The 18,093-nt window shown below is 44.0% G+C and overlaps 1 protein-coding gene across 2 annotated transcripts in view; it reads right to left on the bottom strand.

Annotated features, from left to right (window-relative positions):
* Window positions 1–2,090: 2,090 nt before the first annotated feature.
* Window positions 2,091–18,093, bottom strand: part of Stim1 (stromal interaction molecule 1) — a 191,299-nt gene continuing 175,296 nt past the window's right edge. Inside the window, exons 8-13 of one of the 2 annotated variants that reach the window (XM_038329554.2) lie at window positions 13,669–13,836; window positions 13,067–13,167; window positions 12,578–12,813; window positions 10,898–10,990; window positions 8,486–8,552; window positions 2,091–3,983 (exon numbers count right to left, since the gene is read on the bottom strand). In XM_038329554.2, the coding sequence (XP_038185482.1) occupies window positions 3,467–3,983; window positions 8,486–8,552; window positions 10,898–10,990; window positions 12,578–12,813; window positions 13,067–13,167; window positions 13,669–13,836 (1,182 nt within the window). In that variant the 3' untranslated portion in view covers window positions 2,091–3,466. The remainder of the gene's footprint in view (window positions 3,984–8,485; window positions 8,553–10,897; window positions 10,991–12,577; window positions 12,814–13,066; window positions 13,168–13,668; window positions 13,837–18,093) is intronic. The other variant, XM_038329563.2, reaches the window with a different exon arrangement.

The raw sequence follows: 18,093 nt of genomic DNA, 5'->3' as shown, positions 1-18,093 counted from the left end.
GGTTGTTCCTCATGGTACAGTCAGTGTCACAGTTCTAGTTACCCCATTGGTTATTCCTGTTCCTGGAGGTAACTCAGTGCTCCTGTACTTTGCTCTGCTCCCTTGGAGTTTGCTGTCTCAGGCCTACTTTGGCCTAGGCTGCTGGCTTTGATCTGTTTCTGTAAAATTTTTTGTTTGTTTTTTGAGACAGGGTTTCTCTGTAGCTTTGGAGCCTGTCCTGGAACTAGCTCTTATAGCTAAGCTGGTCTCGAACTCACAGAGATCTGCCTGCCTCTGTCTCCCCGAGTGCTGGGATTAAAGGTGTGCACCACCACTACCCAGCTGTTTCTGTAAATCTTGGTCTGGATCTCCTGTTGTAGAAGTCCCTGGCTTGGAGTTGGACCTATTCTGGTGGTGATCGCTGGCTCTGGATCTGGTCGCTGGGTCAATACTGATCCGCTGTGTCCGGGGACTGGGTTTGCTCCTGGCTTCTGCTTTGTTCTCTCAGTGTCTTAGGTAACTGGTTCATTCCCACTTTGTTTCCAGTGGAGGTCACAGACTCTGAGTCAGGTCATAGGCTTACTCCTGGTCTGCCAGTGTCCCAGGACTGGGTTGGCTCCTGGTTTCTGCTCCCGGTGGAGCTTGTTTCCTCCAGCTCTCTCTGTCCTTGTCTCACAGTTTTCTATAAACTGTAAAAGACTACCAGCATGCTAGAGAAAAGGATAGAGTTATTTTTTCTCCCCAGTAGCAAAACTACAAATAAATCCATTTCCCATTACTAATTTCTGTTTCCTATTTTTTTTTTTTTTGAAATGCGGAGAAACTGAGATGATAGGTTTATGGACCTAAGAATGAATGGGTTGAGAGGTGAAAGTGAAAAATATCCAAGTACTTGCTAGACATGCATGAGAATGCCAATAAAAACTCAGCATTTTATTCAATGTATATAGGCTTTTAAAAAAAGATGGGGCCATCGAGGTGGTGATAAGGCATTTACCACCACCAAGCCTGACAATTGGAATCCAACCTTCAGGGCCCACATGGTAAAAGAACCAACTACCATAAGCTGTTCTCTGATGTCCACACAGGCATATGATAAATAAGTGTATTTTTCCCCCTTTAAGATGGCTCAAATATAGAATTGTCAAAAAAGTAGAGTGGCATAAACCTGTAATTCTAGGATTTGAGCAGTGGCAGCAGGAGGATTAATTATGGATTCAAGGTCAGACTCATCTGCATAGCAAATTCAAGGCCAGCCTGGAATACATAAGACCCCCCTTTAAAAGAAGCTTTCTTAAAAAGGAGAAAAAAATAGGACTGTCGGATTTAATCAATAAAACTGAATCCCAAGTATTGTATAAGACAAAATTATACTAAAAAATTTTCACCCGGGGCTAGAGAGACGTTAAGAGCACTGGCTGCTCTTCCAGACATCCTGAACTCTGTTCCCAGCAACCACATGGTGGCTCACAACCATTTATGATCAGATCTGATGCTGTCTTCTGGTGTGCAGGCACAAATACAGTCAGGACACTATATATATATATATATATATATATATATATATATATATATATATATATATATATATAATAAATCTTTAAAAAAGAATCTTCACTTGAAACTCAAATTTACCTAGGTATTCTGTATTTTATTAGGTATCTCTCAGCCAGAGGGCTTCCGGGTATGTGCACTAGAGCTTCATTCACCCTGGCAAATGAAGAATAGTGTCTTTATCCTTTTTATGTGAATGCCTTTATGCCAGGGAAGCAAATACAGACACATCTCTGAGTTTGATGTCAGCCTGGTCTAAAGAGCAAGTCCCAGGACAGCCATGGCTACTCAGAAAAACCCTGTCTCAGGAAGGGGAAGAATGGGAATGTATTTTATGTGTCCCTGCCTGTGCGTGCACACCATGGCTCATGTGTAGAAATTAAAGTACAGAACTTCCAGATTTGGTTCTGTCCTTCAACCATGTGGGTCCCAGGGATGAAATTCAGGTCTGTAAGGCTTAATGTCAAGTGCCCTAACCCAGTGGGCTATTTCACCAGCCCTTCATCCTTTTTGCTAAGCCAGAGAGAACACAACGAGAGAGTAACAGCCAGCAGAGGTTAAAATCTCCTACATGCTTTATTGGACTTCAAAGAATCTTATGAAATAACACAGAAAAACCCATGTGAGGGTGTCCAGGGGGCTACAAGGCAGTCTCTAGCCTAGCACCCGCCTAAGACCAGCCCCAGCTGCACCCAACCCAGGCCCAAATTAGGATCTCAGGGTAAAGGCATGGCAAAGGGGCAGAGGGAAAAATACCTTTACAGCCATAGCAAAAACAGGTAAAGAAGAGAGTTGTCTGGAAGATGGGAGGCGTGAGCGAGAAGTGGTCACACAGCAGCCTTCACATACAGATACTGTCTTCCTTCACCACCCCCTCCCCAAAACAGTTGTGTCCGTTTTGAGCCTCTGGTCCAGGCTATGCAGTAACATGAAAATGGAGTCTGACAAGGGAGGATGCTGTGCAGGCACTTGGGAAATTCAGGAGATTTATTTTACTTTATTTACTTTAAAACTGTTTGTCTTTTGGTTCAAATACAATATCCTTGCCAAGGGCTCCACAAGAGCCCTGTGTCATGACTGTGGCTCCCATAGCCAGGGAAGTCAGTTGTCCTGAGCCCCAGCAGTACTGATGTTTGAGGAGCTTCAAGGCAGCACCTCGTAAGAGATACACTCCTGCAATATAGGGGAGCAGAGGTAAGAGGAAGGCAGAAGTGGGCAGGGCAAGAGAGAAATGGCAAGTGCCTTATAGCCCACAGCTTTGGCATCTACTCATCCTCGACCTAAGAGAAGCCTCTCCCCAATAACATAAGCCTGGCCTCTCCTCAAAACTGGTGACTTGTTCCCTGGGAGTTGGTTCATTCCCTGAATGGAGCCCCGGAGATCCAAATGAGCTCCAGGATGAGGTTCCCTCCAACCTATCACACTTCCACAGAACAAACCCCAGAGATTGGGACCTTGGCCCAGTCTGGGATAAGCAGAACGATGATGAGTAGGATGAAGAGATCTGAGGTACAGGTGTCAGAAGTTACTCCTCCTATCTTCCCCACAACTGCTAGGAAAGTTGGGGAGTAACGGGGAAGAGGAGCTTGAAAGCAGGAAACAGAAACAAAAACCAAACCTCAAAACTGGGACAGCAGAGATGGTGGAGCTGGGACGCTAAGGGGACGGCACTAAGACATGCAGTGGAGTGGAGAGGGTGTGACAGCAGCCATGGTTGGAAGGAAGGGTTTCAGGGCAGGCTGGCCATGGTGGTCAATTAATAAATAATGATGAAGGATCAAGGATGAGTGGGGCAGGTATGTACAGTGCCCAGAACCCCGGGCCAGCCCCTCCGTGCCCCACTCCAGGGGCCAGATAGCTCAAAGAAAGGAAGGGGGGAAGGCAGAAGACCCAGGGAAGGACAGGCTTTCTCAACACTGCCATTCTATCCTGCCTACTTCTTAAGAGGCTTCTTAAAAATTTTGAGGGGAAACTTCTTCCTGCCTGGGCTAGAGTCTGTCTCCTCACCAATAGAACCATTATCCTCCTCAGCCACAGCCTTCTTGCCAGCCAAGTGGGGAATCCGTGTGTTTCGGCTACCTTGCAGGGTTCGGCTGTCCCCAACTGGTGATGGTGTGTCTGGGTCTGGGGAACTAGGGCTGTAAGAATGGGAAGAATCCAAAAGTGGGGAGCTACCAGGTGGGCCTGAAGGGTTCAGCTCCATCAGGCTGTGGGCCTTGTCTAGGCCGTGGTTCAGCGCCAGTAATGCCTTCTTGGCCAGAGCAGGGCTGTCAGGCAGTTTCTCCACCAAAGATCCTGGATGGACCCCCTCAATCAGCCGATGGCTGCCATTGGAAGGCATGGCACTGAGAGCCTCATCTGCAGCACGGCCCATCTGAGGAGGCTTGGGAGCCACACGCTGGCGGTCACTCATGTGGAGGGAGGACTCCGAATCGGAATGGGTCAAATCCCTGTAAGATATTGGACAGAGAGGAAAAAGGAACATAGAATATAGGGAAATGGGAAGAGGAGAAGAAAAAGAGAGGAAAAGTAGGATTATGGAAGAGACAAAGTGGGTAGAAACAGGAGAAAGGGAACAATGATGAAAAGAGACAGAAAAAAATAAAAACATATGTTATTATATACCATCATTGTCAGGGAAACAGCTTTACATTGGCTGAACACCAAGGTCCTACACTGATAGAAACCATAGGCTCAAATTCCATAGGCATCCTCTTAAATAATCCACCTTCCCATGTCTGGTAAAGTTTATTAGGACTCAATCCTAAGCTACCATAGAAGCATCATGTTGCTCTGAATCACCATTTCCCATGCCTTCCTCCCCCCACTTAATTCTATCACACCTGGGATACATGCAGTCTAGGCCAGGCTTCAAAGAACAGGACACATGCAGTCAGCAGGCCTGACCAAGGCTGGGGAGAAGTTAGAACAGCCTAGCAAACAATCTCTCATTCATCTCAAAGGCCAAGATGTTACCTCTTCCTACCCTCTCACAGGATTTAAAGGAGGCCATGGACAAGTTCTGCAGAGTTCAAATCAAAGCAGGAAGTGTGGGATTTGTCAGAGTTCTGCTGACAGGGAGAATTTAGAGAGGCATAGGAAGATAGAACATTGGCCTTTAAGGTACAGGGCTTGAGAAGAGCTCTGAACCCTTCTGTGATCTTAGTTAGATTAAGTCATCAAACTTTGCTGAGCCTCAATTTTTGCCCAGTGAAGATGGTATCAAACTAATTACCTTACAAGACTGGAGGAACAAAAAAAAATGTTAACAAAGCACTTAGAAACTGCAAAGTATTGTAGAAGAAAGGCAATAGAGCCAGCCAACCTGGAAGGTCAATATAGGACCAGTTATAAGAGGTCTTCTTTGCAGATCTGAATACTGGACATATACTCTGAGTCTAGTTCAGGGACTAAAAACCCTTTAAGGGCTTGGTGAGCCCGGGGAAGGCCATGAGCCAATCTCAGATGCCACTGCTCCTGCTTCTACAACAAAGGGGTGAATATTAGGATTACCCTGTCAATCTTGAATTCTCCTTCACTTTCCTAGAGGCCTGAGATCCCACAACAGAGGCAGAGGAGAGGGCCAAAGGGAAGGTATAAAGATCTGAGATAGAAGAGTAGGAGAGGAAATACTAAATAGGAAATAGGTAAGAAGGAAGTCAGGGGTCAAAGGTTAGGAAGGGCACCAGTCTTCTGAAACAGGCAAAAGTAAGGGGTTGGCTCGTAGCTATTTTTTGTTTCTCTCTCAGGAAACAACTGGGCAGCAATCCCAAGGGTCAGCACCTTCCTATTTACAGGTGGAAGGAAAACAATGCCAGTACCCATTCTACTACTACAAATACTGCTTCGGCCACATAGTCTACTCTCCATAAACAGTCAGTCTCCTATTTGGCTTTATATATCTGACACTTTTATCTAAATGTGTGCTTTTATCTAAATGTGTCTTCACCAAGTGCACATCTGTAATCCTAGTACTTGGAGGGCTAAGGCAGGAGAACTACCCCAAATCCAAAACAAGCCTTCTGTACATACATAGTAAGTTCCAGGATGAATGGCTAGGGTATATAGGAAAACCATGTTTCAAAAACAAAATAAATTAAACAAAAAGCTGGTGTGGTACCACACACCTATACTCTCAGCAATTGGGAAGCAGAGACTGAGGATCAGGAGTCAAGAGTACCCTTAGCACATAGCAAGTTTGAGGCCAGCCAGGACTATATCTTAAGCAATAAAAAAAGTGTCCTTGTTTCTCTAAGCACATAACAATCCTCCCCCATAAACAAAAACCACCTAGAAAGTGTCAAGACGTTCTGAGAAGCACACTAAAAATGGTGGCTCTTTTAAGCTAAGAAAGTAAGAATCCTATCAATTTCTACCTTTATAACACTAAGGAAAAGATAAAAAAAGGTTTGGACCTCTCAGTCTCATTTTTCCTGACCCACAGTCTGGAACGTGCTCTCAATCCTCATCCTTCCATGCCTCCCTCATCAATTAAATGATAAGAATCCCACAGAAGGATAAGAACCTAGGAGAAAGCCTTAGTATATATAAGAGGGGAAAAGTCCATTAAGGTAAGCTCACCTTCCCTCCCTGAACTTCTGAGACCTTTGAGGCCAGAGTTATCCCTCCCCAAAGGCTAGGCTGCCTTGGACTCCCATCCCAAGCTACTAACCTTACTAGAGAGCCTGTTTGCCTTTAGAGATGATCCTCTGGTGCATGGTGCAAAAGAAAATTAAGCAGTGAACAGGCCAGGTGAATGCAGGTACTACCCACCCTTCCTCCCAATTGCCCTCAGCTTAGACCTTGGAGCATGAAATTACAGCAACCCCTAGATTCCCCAACCCATTCCAGTCTTCTCCATGGGTATGAGGAGGAACAGTCTCTCTTCCCACACTTTCAGATGAAAATGAAGATGAGAGTGAAGATGGGCAGCTCTGCTAAGCAATAATCCTTAAGGGCAGTTTCTTTGTGGAAGCAAAAGAACAGCCCTCAAGGATAATTATCCAAAGGTTCATGAAGCAGAGGTAGAGAGAGGGATAGCCACAGTTAGGCCAGACCCAAGAAATCAACAGAGTAAGCAGGCTGCAGCTCGACAGCCAGGACTGGACATAGCCACAATTTCAGTGATGAGATGGACTTCTGAAGGCGAGTCTTTCTTGGGGTCCCCTAAGCTTGTCCCATACAAGGTCAAGGCGACTACCTCCAATCTTGGCCTAACATTTTGACATATTAGCAGGGAAAGTTAATGAGCTACCAGATCAGGCTGAGGAGAAACTTTCAACTCTTTTCTGTGTCACTTACTGAAACCTTGCAAAAGAACATTCAAGTTCTAGTCTGTGCTCTACCCTAATTATCTCTGCGACCTGGGGAAAATTGCCCTTTCAGAGCCTTAACTTCCTACTCTAATAAGTAAGTATTTCAATACCTGCCTAACTTTTCTTGCCCCAAATTTTCAAATCTGTATCTCTTCTCCTGTAATGTAATTCCATGAAGGCTGTGCTCATTTACTCAGTCAAAATAGACACTTCTTTCTGCATCTCTAGTCAGTTATAAGTAAACTACCTTGCCATGCTGAGACCCAGCTCTTCCCCAGTGGTATGCTGCAGTGCCTCAGAGTTCCTTAGTCTTCTCTTTCCTACCTGCGTACAAGCCACTACAATGTTATTTCTAAAATGGAAAGATTTTAATTTGTATTTTATTACATATATTTATTTTGTGTATGTGCACACAAGCACACACATATGGCACAGATGTGGAGGTCAGAGGACCACTTCCAGGGATTGGTTCCTTCATTCTATCATGTGGACTTTTGGGTTCAAAGTCAGGTCATCAGGCTTGGCAGCAAACACTTGTAATTATCCCACGTCCTTTAAAATAGAAGTACAACCAATTCAGTTTCATCTAGAAACCCTTTATGCTCCACTTCTTAAGAGATAAAGACTAAATCCTTAGCCTTTCTGAACTTTTCATCATTCTGACCTCATCTACTACTGCTTCTCTCCAACACATACGCAATATTTTCATTACAATTATATAATATGTTCTTACACTTCAATTTCTCTACGAAATTGAACACTCCTCAAGCTAGAACACTATTCCTTTCTTTATGAACAGGGCTTCACCACCAATGTCATCTCTTTTGTGACACATTCCACCTAGATACACACTGTTAGTCATTCCTCCTTCCTCAGTACCCCAGAGCACTTATAAAATCGGCTCATAATTGACATGTGTATCATTCCCAGATAAAACTATATGTCATGATTACTGGGATTTCATCTTATCATCCATGAAAGAACCTAACACAGTACATCTGTTTAAAGAGTAAAGGAAATGAGAAAACTGATCTGAAAGTGCATAATTTAAACAAGTGTTATAGGATCATGAGGGAAGAGGACCGGTTCTCATTTTTAGAGTCAGAAAACCCCAAACAGCAAAGGGAAGACAGGTGTAGGAAATTAAGCTGACCTTAATAAAGAAATGCAGAACTGAGAAAGGAAAGGACAAGGGGGAAGATTCCTCACCACACCTCCCTGAAGTCAACAAGCAGCAGGCAGCAGGCAGAGGCCAAGGTAAAAGCAGTATAAAGGGAAGGAAGAAAGAGAAGAGAGATAGCTGATACCCCAAGCTCTCTGAATGCCCAGACATCACAGCGGTGTTGTCAGAAGGGGTTGGGTCAGGGTAGGGATCCATCTGGAGGAAATAGGAAGTGCTGTGATGATAATAAACAGGGTGAACATGGACGGTGTTGATGGTGGTGGTGGTGGTGGTGGTGGTGGAGGTGGTGGTGGCGATGGTGGTATTGGAAGAGGAGCAGGAAGAAGAAGCAGAGGCAGATGGAGGGCTGGTCCCGTGGCCTTCAGAACTGAAAGACTGTCCAGATGAAAGGCTACGCATTCGCCGCAGAGATACCCGGCTTGTCAAGAAGTGGCCAGCCTCGCCCTCTACCAACCTCTGAGATCCCAGGCCATGTTGTGGCTCCGTCAGGCGCTGCCGAACACTGCTCTGCAGGCTGGGAGCTGCAAGGAGAGTAAAGAGAGTATAAGGACTGGCCAATACAGGTTGGATGCAGGCAAGCAGGTACCCATAAAGATATGCCTGCTTGATACCTCTCTGGACCTTTGATACCCAATCTAGGGAGAAGGACACCACCTCCCAGAAACCTCCCACTATGGGACCTGAAAGGATGGGAAATTATAGAGGAGGGGTCAGTTTTAGTGGTAATTCCAGTGGAAGGAGACCTGAGGCCAATGTCACTATAAAGGGAAGTAGCAAGGCAGTTAATGGGAGGACACAGGCAGGGCAGTACAGGATAGGGACTTGGAGCAAGGTCCGGGAGAGCAGCAAGAACCAGCCTTTTCTTTTTAACCAGCCTCAGTAAGTAATTCACAACACAGACAAGGACTTATACACAAACATGTTTGTTGGATTGTTATTAATAGTTGCATAGAAGTATACATAAAGATGAAATGACTGAAAAATGAGAGCAAATCTATTTGCTGGGAGACAGCAGAGACATCAAAAGTGATGCTATAAAAATTTTTTGAAGATTTATTTATTTATTATGTATACAGTATTCTGCCTACATGTATGCCTGCAGGCCAGAAGAAAGCACCAGATGGTTGTGAGCCACCATGTGGTTGCTGGGAATAGAACTCAGGAACTCTGGAAAAGCAGCCAGTGCTCTTAACCACTGAGGCATCCCTCCAGCCCCCGCTTATGAAAATGTTTAAGAACATGGAAGATACTTATTAAAGTTCCTGGAGCTGGAGGTGGTAGGACATAACTAACCTCAGCACCTGACAGGCCAAGGCAGCAGAGTTAGCAGTTAGAAGCCAGCAGACTATAAAGTGAACTAGAGATTAGCTGGGCTGTATAATAAGACTCACTTTCAGAAAACAAACATCAAAAGCTTTAAAGGGACAAAGAAGGATATAAATTTTTATGAAATAGCCTTGAACTTTGGAATACAAAACACTAGAGTTTGAACCCAAGCCTTTCTACTTCTAACTGCAACCCTAAACCACTTACATTCTCATTTAACCCACATCTGTAGAATCCTGTGGGGTTGCTCTGAGACTTTCAAGCACCCCAAAAAACCTACACAGGTCATTGCACTCAATAAATATTTTAGCCACCTTTAAAAAATTCATAAGAGAAGAAAGGAGAGATGTCCTATCTGCTAACTGTATGTTCTGCTCTTGCAGATGGTTCAAGTTTGGTTCCCAGAACCTACTTTGAGCAATTCACAAGAACCTGTAACTCTAGCTCCAGGGATCCAATGTCCTCATCTGGCTCTGTGGATACTGCATTTATGTATACAAACCCAAATTCAAGACACATACATATGCACATAATTTCAAATAAAAATAAAATCTTCTCTTAAATTGATTAAAAAAAATCAAGAAAAAGTATTCAGCTATGGTGAGACAATAAACACCTTTTTTGTTTTTGAAGACAGGGTTTCTCTGTGTACCCCTGGCAATCCCAGAACTCACTTTGTAGACCAGGCTTGCCTCAAACTCTGCCTCATAAGTGCTGCTTCTGCCTCCTGAGTGCTGGGATTAGAGGCATGCACCACCACACCCGGCGTGAACGCCTTTTAAAAATGCTATTATTCATGTTTTTTTTTTTTTACTTTCCAAATTTCCTCTAATACATACATAAATGACCATGACCTAGTTCCTGGATCAGTGCTGCAAACCAGGCTCTTGTAGGATAATTATCACCCTGACCTGGGCACCAGTAACCTAGGGATGTGCCAAAGCATGTCTTTAGGTTCAATCCCAGCTACAACTTCAAAAACAAAAACAAAAACCTTACTCCTTACTCCTTAAGTTGGAGAAAGTCAGAGGTTATTAGGGCGGCAAAGTTTTATGGGGCCAACCCATGGAGAGAACACAATTCCACAGTGTGGAAAGGTAGGCAGCAGGGCTTATACAGCTGGTAACTTTCAAAGCATGAAATGCTTGAAGAGAAAGAAACCCATAATAGGAAAGGAAGAGGGTGGGGAGTAGAAACTGGGAGACAAGGGAAGAACATGAAAAAGAAAAGAGAGGCATGTTCTTTCCTTTCCTTTCACTCCGGCCCAGCTGGAAGAAGGTCCACTAGGACATCTGTGGCTGGGCTGAGGGGAAAGGCCTAAGCCTTCCATCACTATAGATGTCTTCTCTCCAGTCCTCAGTTGAGCAGGCTGATTCTCATCACCCCCGAACCCCTCCCTTCAGTTAGTAGGGATAGTGCTGAGGGAACATGGGGAGCAGGCAGGGGTGTGAGGCAGGCAAGAGAAGGGGCCCATTGGATAGGAGTGTCGGTTTAGTTCCAAAAGTCGGAAAAACAAAAGCCCCAAAGGGGCTCCTCAAACCCGGGTATTTCCAGAGGGACTGATCATCCGAGCCGGCGGATGTAGAGCAGAGAGAGCGGTCACTGAACCTACGCCCCATCAGCCAGGCAGCATCTAGGGTCAACAGCCAGGCCAAAAGGAGAAGAGAATCTGATTTATAAAGGGTTTTGGCCTGTCTATCAATGGGATACAGGAAGGGCTGGGGACAGGGAATGAGTAGAGAACAGAACCTTCGGAACTACCAAAGGTTCCTCCTAACCTAAAGAGCACAGGAATCTTTAGATCAATAAGTTAGGATCCAGACTTGCCTAATAGTGACCCAAACCTTGTTAGGCCTTTGGCTAAAGAACTAACAAGATATCGGATCAAGCCAAGTGTGCTGGCACAAATCTTTAAGTCTTGGGGGACAGGGGCAGGTAGATCTCTTGAGTTTGAGGCCAACATGATTTGTTGATCAGAGTTCGGGCCAGCCAGAGCTACATAGTGAGATCCTGTCTCAAAACAACCAAAACAAAACAATTACCAAATCAAGGATACAAAGAGGCTTGGCCTTAATGTACTACTGAAAAAATTCACAGTCCTACGTTTGTTTTTTTTTTTGTTTTTTTTTTTTTTTGGTTTTTCGAGACAGGGTTTCCCTGTAGTTTCTAGAGCCTGTCCTGGAACTAGCTCTTGTAGACCAGGCTGGCCTCGAACTCAGAGATCCGCCTGCCTCTGCCTCCCGAGTCCTACGTTTTTATAATCCCAACACTTGGTGGGGTGGAAATCAAGAGGATTATCAGAAATTCAAGGCTAGCTTGGACTAAACAGCAAGTTCCAGAATCAGCACATTAAAAAGGACATTTACAAATAAATTTTGTCTGAAATATAATTTGGCCTGATCAAAGGACCTGGACTTCAAGAGAGGCAGGGAATTATATGGCCTCCTGAAAACCTAAAGCAGCCCAAATTCCTCTGCACTGGGAAGTATGGACCCACGATAACACCTTTACCATAGATATGCCTAATTCATTTAGCTAAATAATCTCCCATTCAAATAAAAAATTCAGCTGTAGACCAGAAGGGGAATCACTATAGAATTCCCACAGAATACTGTCCCTTTAGGCTGAGCTCTACTAAGCTCTTGTCACCTTTGGGGGAAAGAAGAAATAATAAAGAACCAGAATAAAGATGGGGATAGGAGGAGTCCACACTCGGTAGGTAGCCAGACATACTTGTACAGGAGTTCCCTCCTGGGCAAGAATGCCTCCTGGTTTGGAGACATTCTCACACAGAAAGGTAAAGAAAAGAGACATCATTCTATTCACTTGTTTTAGTAATTAAGAATAAGAAACAAAGTGAAATAAATAAACACAGTCCAAATTAATATTATTTTATACTATGAATAAAAAGTCTCTAAAGAAGATTATTTTTTCATAAAGATAAATAGTGGAGGAAGAAAAAGGAGGACTAAACAAACAAAAACAGAAGAAAGAAAAAGACACAGACACAGGACAGAGAAGGCATATAGCAAGGGGAAAATATTAAAAGGACAGTTATAAAGAAATATCATAATGTGAATTGTTTTATTAACCAATGATAGGAGCTGACTTCTTTTCTGGTTAGCTTCCCCAACTGTTGTACAAGCACAGCAGAGGCAACAGACTTCTCATCTTAGACACCAAATGCTATCTCTCTCATTCCTACACAGAGGTCACCTACACTGCATGGACAAGGGTGACACAATCTCCTCATCCATGTCATCCACGTCGTCAGTCATGATGAAGTGGGCGGGGTTAGGGCGAGTACTACCCATCCAGCTGGGGTCTATGTTGAGGGCAGCCACCAAGGAGTGGATGCCAGGATTATTGACAATCTGGAAGCCACAGAGGATCTCAATCTGCTGCCACCGGTGCAGGCGCTCCCTCAGTGCTGCTGTCACCTCGCTTAGTGCTTGCCTAAAGACAGATGAAAGAAAACTGCAGGTACGGGCCATGTGGCAGCCCCAACGAGAACAAGGTCACTTTTCAGAGGAACACATGGGGTATAGACATATATGATTAAAAACCACAATACATAAACTTCAGAGCAAAGTGGGAGCTGCATCAGGGCTTGGGCAGGAGATCAGAGATGTTACCCCATCATGAGAAGATGGAACTGGGGTCAATCTCTAAGATGATCATTGTGAAGCTGATAACTGGTGCTACTTACTTAGCAGTTAAGATCTTATGATCCACATCATCCAGAGAAGAGCTGTGGGCCACATGGAAGGTACCAAACAGTGTGTTTCTCTTCTTTTTTATTTTCTCAGCCTGCAAAGATGAAGAACCCAGCTTAAAGAGAGTTGGATTCATGGTTGAAAAACATAAGGCCTTCCTGTAGCTGGGTTCCCATCCCACTAACACAACTGAAGCTTCACAAGGAAAAGGAAGAGAACAAGGAAAAGAGAAAAGTGAAGTAAGGCAAGGGGAGAAAGCAGGTGGACTGGCTGAGAGGTAAAGGGTCCAGTGCCAGTGCCCCAAGCCCAGAAGAACTTCTGTTCCTGTGGCAGCTGGGGAAACTGAAAAAGCTGCCCTCTGCCCATCCCTACTTGATTTATCATGCCCAGAAGACAAGAGGGAGAACCCAATACTCAATACCTCCTCCAAAAATTGGAAAATTGTACACTAGGAAAGGAAACACTGCCAATGTATCTCTTCACTCAAAGGGAGGGACAGGTAGAGTAGAAAAGAACAGAGGGAGGGAGCATAAAAAGAAGAGGGCAGGAAGATGGGAAGAGGACAAAAGGAGGCCAACAGGAAAGCAGGCCTCACCCCCTCCTTGGCCACCAGCAGCTGCTTCTCGGCATTTTGCTTCTTGATGTTGTAGTACTGCACCTCCACTTCATGTGTCAGCTGCAGCCACTTCTGCAGGGCCTCAGGAGCATACCATGAGCTGTGTGATTCAAGCTCCTTCTCTGCTTTCCTCAAGGCCTCCCGAACCTATGAGGAGAGAGACAGTGGGTCTGTCTATTGACATTAAGACCCTCTCCAGTACTCTGTACAATTCTTCAAAACCCAAAGAGTCCATACCTGCTCTACAATTCTTGCAGTAGGAAGACATGACAATAATTATTCTCTGAATTTCATATACAAAGAAGTAAGCACAAAGAAGAAAACAGCCCACTTAAGATCACACTGTTGCCAGGCAGCGGTGGCACATGCCTTTAATCCCAGCACTCAGGAGGCAGGGGCAGGTGGATCTCTGTGAGTTCAAGGCCAGTCTGCCCTACAGAGCAAGTTCCGGGACATGCTCCAAAGCTACACAAAGAAACCCTGTCTCGAAAAAAACAAAACAAAAAGATCATACAATCAACAGTGCCAAGCAGAATTCAAATGGAGGCTTTTTTTTTAGGGGGGGGTAGTCCCAGCACACTCTTCTCTCCTATCACATCAGCTTAGTCTCCTGGTCATACAGCCAGTCTGTCAGCCCTCCTTGGTCTCTTCAGGAGTATATCTGTCACTGAATCATCTAACTGTGAGTTGGAGTCTGTGTATGGAGTCAAGACACCATAACGTGGGCTGGAGAGATGCAAGGTTAAGAGCACTGGCTGCTCTTCCAGAGAACCTGGGTTCAATTCCCAGCACCCACACGACAGCTCACAACCATCTGTAACTCCAGTTCCAGGGAATCTAACACACTCTTCTAGTTTCCTTGAGCACCAGGCACACATATGGTATACATAGATGCAGGCAAAATACTCATACACATTAAAAAAATAGTAAATTTAAAAAATACCATAAAGTGGTAGACAAAGCACTTGGTTGGAATTTTAATTCTGGTGGATGGATAGATAAATCAGCAGTTAAGAGTGCACAGTGCTCTTGTAGAGGGCATGTTCAATTGCTAGCACCACATGACACAGCTCACAACTGCCTATAGCTCCAGCTTCAAAGGGAGCCAATGCTTCTGGCTCTGCAGGCACCAACACACAGGGGCACACACCACAGTCTTCTCGAAGAGCAGCCAGTGCTCTTAACCACTAACCCATCTCTACAGTCTTAGTTTTAGTTTTTTTAAGGAAAGGTCTAGTGCAGCTCAGGATGGCCTTGAATTTACTATGTAGTAGAAACTGGTCTTGAACTTCTGGTCCTTTTGCCTCTACCTCATGAGTCAGGCATGAGTCACTATGTCTGGCATTAATTCCCACTTTTACCCTCTTTTTCTACAAGAGACCGAATATAGACACTAATAATGGAATCTAAGATGCCTGTGGTGGTGCACGCTTATAACTCTAGTTTTTGGGAGACAGAGGCAGGAAGAGCTCAATAGTTCAAGGATATCCTAGTCTATAGGGAAAGAGCTTGTATCAAAAACAACAAAAAGAGAACACAGCAGCCTGTGGTGGTTTGAAAGAAAATGGCCTCCAAAGGGAATGGCGTGGCCTTGTTGGAGGAAGTGTGTCACTGTGGGGGGGGGTGGCTTTGAGGCCTCTTTTGCTCAAGCTTCCCTCAGTGTGACTGTCAAAGTGACTTCCTATTCCCTGCAAGACACGGGACTCTTAGCTACTGTCTGTGCAACACCATGCTCCCGCCATGACGGTAACAGACTAAACCTCTGGAACTGTAAGCAAGCCACCCCAATTAAGAGTTTCCTTTATAAGAGTGGCTGTGGTCATAGTGTCTCTTCACAGCAATAGAAACCCTAAGACACAGCCCAATAAGCCAGACATTTAAAAGATATGTAAAATTGTAAGGAGTCACTATTTTTATTAAATTGTTTTTAGTTACCAAGCAGAGATGGCACATGCCTTTAATCCTAGCCCTTGGAGGGCAGAGGCAGGCGGATCTCTGAGCTTGAAATCAGCCTCTTCTGCAGAGGGAGTTCCAGGACAGCCAGGGCTACAAAGGGAAACCCTGTCTTTTAAAAAAAAAATGGTTTTAGTTTGGAAAATTTAGGTTTTTTATATAAAATGTTATTTATTTTGATTGGTAAAGAATTTAGTACAGTTTTTTATTTACTAAATATTTAAATGCTTTTCTATTTTACCTCACCTTTCTGAGTGCTGGAATTATAGGAATGAGTTACAGTGCCTGGCTTCTTATGTTTTATGTATAAGATCTACCTTATTTTTATTTATTTATTGGTTTTTTGAGACAGGGTTTCTCTGTGTAACAGTTATGGCTGTCCTTGAACTCGCTTTGTAGACCAGGCTGGCCTTGAACTCACTGAGATCCACCTGCCTCTGCCATCCAAGTGCTGGGATTAAAGGTGTGCGCCACCACTACCCAGCCCATCTTAATTTGTAATAGGGTAAATATCAACAGTAAAACTCCCAGAGAAGATCCTAAGTAATTTTTGGAGGTTTTATAATTTGTTTTATATAGCACAGTGCATACAAAGAGCTGGAATGATCTTTCACTGGATGAATGGTCGTGAACAGTCCACTCCAGTAAGATCATTTTCCTAACTTAATGAAGCATATGTCCCTCCAGAGCTGACAGAAACCCTGCCACTTCATGCTCAGACTCTTTCTAAATCAGATGGCAGCCGTTTGAGTAGACTCATCAAGAATGAGAACCATGACCCAACTGTCATGGGGTAGCTCCAGCAGAGGTGACAGTGTGGACCTCTCTTGTCTTCTGGGATCCAAGAAGAAAAAAGGAGGGAAGAAGGGCAAACGTGCTCTTCAATTTTTTTTTCTAAATATTCTTTAAGATTTAAAAGGGTTATGAAGGCAGACATGATGCAGCACACATAATTTAGCCACTTAGGAGGCTAAGGCAGGAAGATCACAAGTTCAAGGGCAGCCTGGGCAATATAGCAAGACTCTCTCAGAAAGAAAAGATAGGGGGCAGAAGCCTAGTGGCAGGCCTTAATCTGAGACACTATGGAGGACTGGAGGTTAGGAAAAATACTGAGGGCAGTTTGGACTACAAAATGAATTCAAGCCTTGATTGATTGATTGATTGTGTGTGTGTGTGTGTGTGTGTGTGTGTGTGTGTGTGTGAGAGAGAGAGAGAGAGAGAGAGAGAGAGAGAGAGAGAGAGAGAACCTGCGTCAAATTTTAAAAAACTGTGCTAGAAATATGGCTTAGCAATACAGTAATTGCCTAGTATATGCAAGGTCATGGATTCAAGTCATTTTCTTCATGGTGGCATTTGATGATTCTAGGTGAGGGCTCATTTACATTGCTGAGCAAATACTCAACTAAGTAAGTATTCTATAATTAATTTTTTCATTTTCCTGTGGCTTTTTCAGATTTTATGACTAGATGTAGTCATCAATAGATGTAGTGTTACTGAATATATATTTTAGTGAGCATAAACAGTCATTTCCGTTGTGTATAAAGCAACAGAGCATTTACGCATTAGCTTTAGTAGAAACTGTCAAATAGAGTTTGGGATGTAGTTCAGTAGTAGAGTGCTTGATAACATGTAAAGCCCAAGTTTGATTCCCAGCACTGGAGGCAGAGAAGGGGGTAGGAAAATGCCAAGTATTTTTTTACAATGGTTGTACCTACCAATATTGCTACCACTGATGCAGGACCTTTATGTTTTTAGGCATTCTGGTAGCTGTAATGGTATTTCATTGTTATTTTAACTTTCACTTCCTTAATATTGGTTTTTTATAATTGGTCATTTGTCTTGTGAATCTCTTCTCACTTAGAAACTTGGGTTGAAGAGATGCAGAGTGGCAAAGTCTGAAAGTAAAAGGGTACAGCTCAGTGGGTCCCGGGTGGAGGTGGATTTAAGTGTAGTTCTTTAGAACAAGCCTCAAACCCCTGAGCAGAGCTGTAGTTAAAACTGGCAAACCTTGGCATTTCCTGAACTCCAGCATACTGGATTCTTGTGATGATGTGAAAGAAAATGACCCCAAATGGAGTGGCACTATTAGGAAGTGTAGCTTTTTTGGAGTGGGTGTGGCCTTGTTGGAAGAAGTGTGTCACTGTGGAGGTGAACTTTGAGGTCTCATATATGTTCAAGCCACACCCAGCGTGCCAGTTCACTTACTGTTGCCTGCATATTAAGATGTAAAACTCTCAGCTCCAGCACCATGTCTGCCTGCAAGCTGCCATGTGCCACCATGATGATAATGGACTAAACTCTAAAACTGTAAGCCACCCAATTAAATGTTTTCTTTTATAAGAGTTTCCACGGTTTGGGAAGTAGAAAAAGCCAAGATCTCCTGAGTAAATTGGGAGCATGGGAACCATGGGAGAGGACTAAAGGGAAGGGGAGAGGCAGGGAAGGAGCAGA

This window comes from Arvicola amphibius, chromosome 1 (assembly GCF_903992535.2).
Source record: "Arvicola amphibius chromosome 1, mArvAmp1.2, whole genome shotgun sequence".
NCBI classification, from domain to species: Eukaryota; Metazoa; Chordata; class Mammalia; order Rodentia; family Cricetidae; genus Arvicola; species Arvicola amphibius.
The sequence above is the reverse complement of the archived record's forward strand: the minus strand, read 5'-3'. Positions and strand labels throughout refer to the sequence as shown.